The sequence below is a fragment of the Sinocyclocheilus rhinocerous genome, unplaced genomic scaffold (assembly GCF_001515625.1).
Source record: "Sinocyclocheilus rhinocerous isolate Xijiao unplaced genomic scaffold, SAMN03320098_v1.1 scaffold1294, whole genome shotgun sequence".
NCBI lineage: Eukaryota > Metazoa > Chordata > Actinopteri > Cypriniformes > Cyprinidae > Sinocyclocheilus > Sinocyclocheilus rhinocerous.
In genome coordinates this window covers 121518-124093 of record NW_015656157.1, presented here as the reverse complement: position 1 = coordinate 124093, position 2576 = coordinate 121518, and the positions used below count along the sequence as shown (strand labels likewise).

At 38.7% G+C, this 2576-nt stretch overlaps 1 protein-coding gene across 1 annotated transcript in view; it reads right to left on the bottom strand.

The window, feature by feature from the left end:
* Positions 1-2576, bottom strand: part of ptprc (protein tyrosine phosphatase receptor type C) — a 28175-nt gene that overhangs the window by 1189 nt on the left and 24410 nt on the right. The window contains exons 30-32 of the mRNA XM_016526974.1: positions 2144-2266; positions 1873-2039; positions 1660-1795 (exon numbers count right to left, since the gene is read on the bottom strand). Of these exons, the coding sequence (XP_016382460.1) occupies positions 1660-1795; positions 1873-2039; positions 2144-2266 (426 nt within the window). The remainder of the gene's footprint in view (positions 1-1659; positions 1796-1872; positions 2040-2143; positions 2267-2576) is intronic.

Sequence of the window (2576 nt, the reverse complement as noted above, 5' to 3'; positions counted from 1 at the left end):
CCCCCCCCCCCCTCAAATGGTAGGCTACAGATCGGTATTTTAAGGAAGTCAGTTTCTGTATCTGTGTTCAGTGTAAGAAAAGGTAATTGTGAGATAAACTAATTTTTGATGTAAGAAAAAATGGGACTTTCATCCCATTTATGAAAAATAAAGTCACAATTAGAAGAAATAAAGTTTTTTTTGTAAGATACAGTGATTGTAAGATATAAAGCCTATTATAGATGAAAGATTATAGGCCTATTTTTTTTTTACTTTTAGGCTGTGAGGGACAGAAGTACTGTTTTTTTGTTTTACCATACTGATTATTCAGCTGACGAAACGTCTTTCTAAAGAAAGTTTCAAGAGACAAAAACTCCATAAACAGTTTTGAAAGTTGTGGGTTGTGAAAATTTACAGTGTGTGCCATTGTAAAACTACAAATCTATCCCTTACAAACTTGTTTTCATCCGTGTTAAATTCAATATGGCATCTAACAAGGGTGTCACTTTGGTTTGAGAAGTGGGGGGGACACAAAATGGGGAAAATGTTTTCGATTTGAATCCCATTTCCTGCATTTACATACATTTAGGGACTATGGTGATACAAAATCCAGGAAATAATTGAGTTGATTATAATGATTGGAATTCTGTCAAAAAGAATAGTAGGTTACTTAACTATGAATAAGAAAAAGATGTCTTACTTTCTTTTTTTGTTTAATAGGGGCCGATCGCCAAGACTTGAGAGAAACATTTTATAAAGTCAAAAATGTTCACCATTAATGTTTGTATGTGAATAAAATTTAAATAATGTGAGACTCAATTTCCATTGTTAAACAAACTTTTATTTCAAACTAACCGCTGTACCTGCAATATGCAATGATGATAAAAAAAGTGAAAAGTGATTCTTTAAAATACTAAATTTAAATTTAGTATTTTAAATTTAGTATTTTAAATACTAAAACCGCCAGTAGGTTGGCGGTAAGTCACTGTCTTAATGCGTGAGTCATTGAGTCATTCATTCAGTAATGAAGCAAGTGACTGTATTTATGAATGAATCATTGAATCAATGACTTTCACGAAGATTCGTTCAAAGCCACAGATTCGTTCACGAAACACAGCAAAACTCAGCATTTTGTTCGCGTACCCCCTCTGTCGCCTCACATACCATAGTTTTGGAACCACTGTTCTACATTAAATATTTAGCTAACAACAGCCTGAAGTTACCTAGCAACAGTGTATGTTAACGTTAGCTCGGTCAACGTTAGGCTAACATCAACAGGTGTAGACAGAAAATATGATTATCCTGACCTGAGCTAATTTACTGAATCAACCAACTCACATCTCCTTTCTTTCTATTCATCCATGATGACATTAAAGTCATCTGTTGCTGCTTCTGGCGTTTCATCACTGACTGTGCCGCAACCACCATACCTGTTCATTAGAACTTTCGGTAAGCTATTTTTAGAGTGTGCACGCGACGTTCCTGGACACGGACGGGCGTGTCTGTGTCCTGTTCGGTCCTGCTCCTCCGTGGCGATGACGGCGTGCGGTTAAAAAAATCATAACAAACGAATTTGAAAGTGAGGGTGGGACATGTCCCCTCTGTCTCCAGTGGAAACTACGCCCCTGGCATCTAACCTGACTAAGGTCTATTGTTTTTATAAACAAAGCAAGAACTTACTATTGTTTCCACCATCCCCTGCCTCTCCTTGCGCAAGTTTTTGACCTCTTGGAAGACGTCCACCAGCTTCTCTGTGTAGGCGCTGTCCAAGAGATTCCATAAGGCACAGAAGATTCCGGTACGAGATGAGCCATTGCTGAAATTAAAGTTTACGGATGTTTAAAAATCCACCCATCTCCATCAGGGAAAGAAAACTGGTGTTGATGGACTTACTTGCAGTGCACCACTATGGGGACATTCCGGTTCATTTTGCTGTTGTCATAATTGCCGTTCTCTCTGATGATCCTTGTCATCTCTATCAACTCCTGAGCGTTCTCTGGAAGCTCACGGCCTCTCCATTTCAGGAACTGGTACTGATCCACCTCCAAGACCTCTTTCTTCTGTTACAGGATTCAAGATGGATTCATATGTCTCAGAAAACATGCCTGCTGTTAATGATATTCAATTCAAAGATATTCATGCTGAGGAGAAGGACTCTGGTTACCTTTGAGGACTGTATTTCTAGACGCCGTCTCACGTACGTTGGGAAGGTTTCTGTCTTTTTTACCTCAATTTCCATGTCTCCGAACGTTTTCTTTTCATCTCCCCAATACTGACAACAATAATCCTGAAAAAATACAGATATGGCCTGAAAAACTGAGCTCAGTTGATTGCTCTGTCTGTCTATCTATCTCTATCCCTTCGTCTGCCTGCCTGTCTGTCTGTCTATCCGTCTTCTGTTTCTATCTGTCTTATCTATCCTTCAGTCTGTCAATCTATCCCTCCGTTTGTCTATCCAATTTTCCTGCCTGTCTGTCTGCATGTCTTTCTATCTATCCCTCAGTGTTCTTCTTCCTATCCCACCTAAACCTCCTTTCTATCCCTTCGTCTATCTATCTATCTATCTATCTATCTATCTATCTATCTGTCTGTCTGTC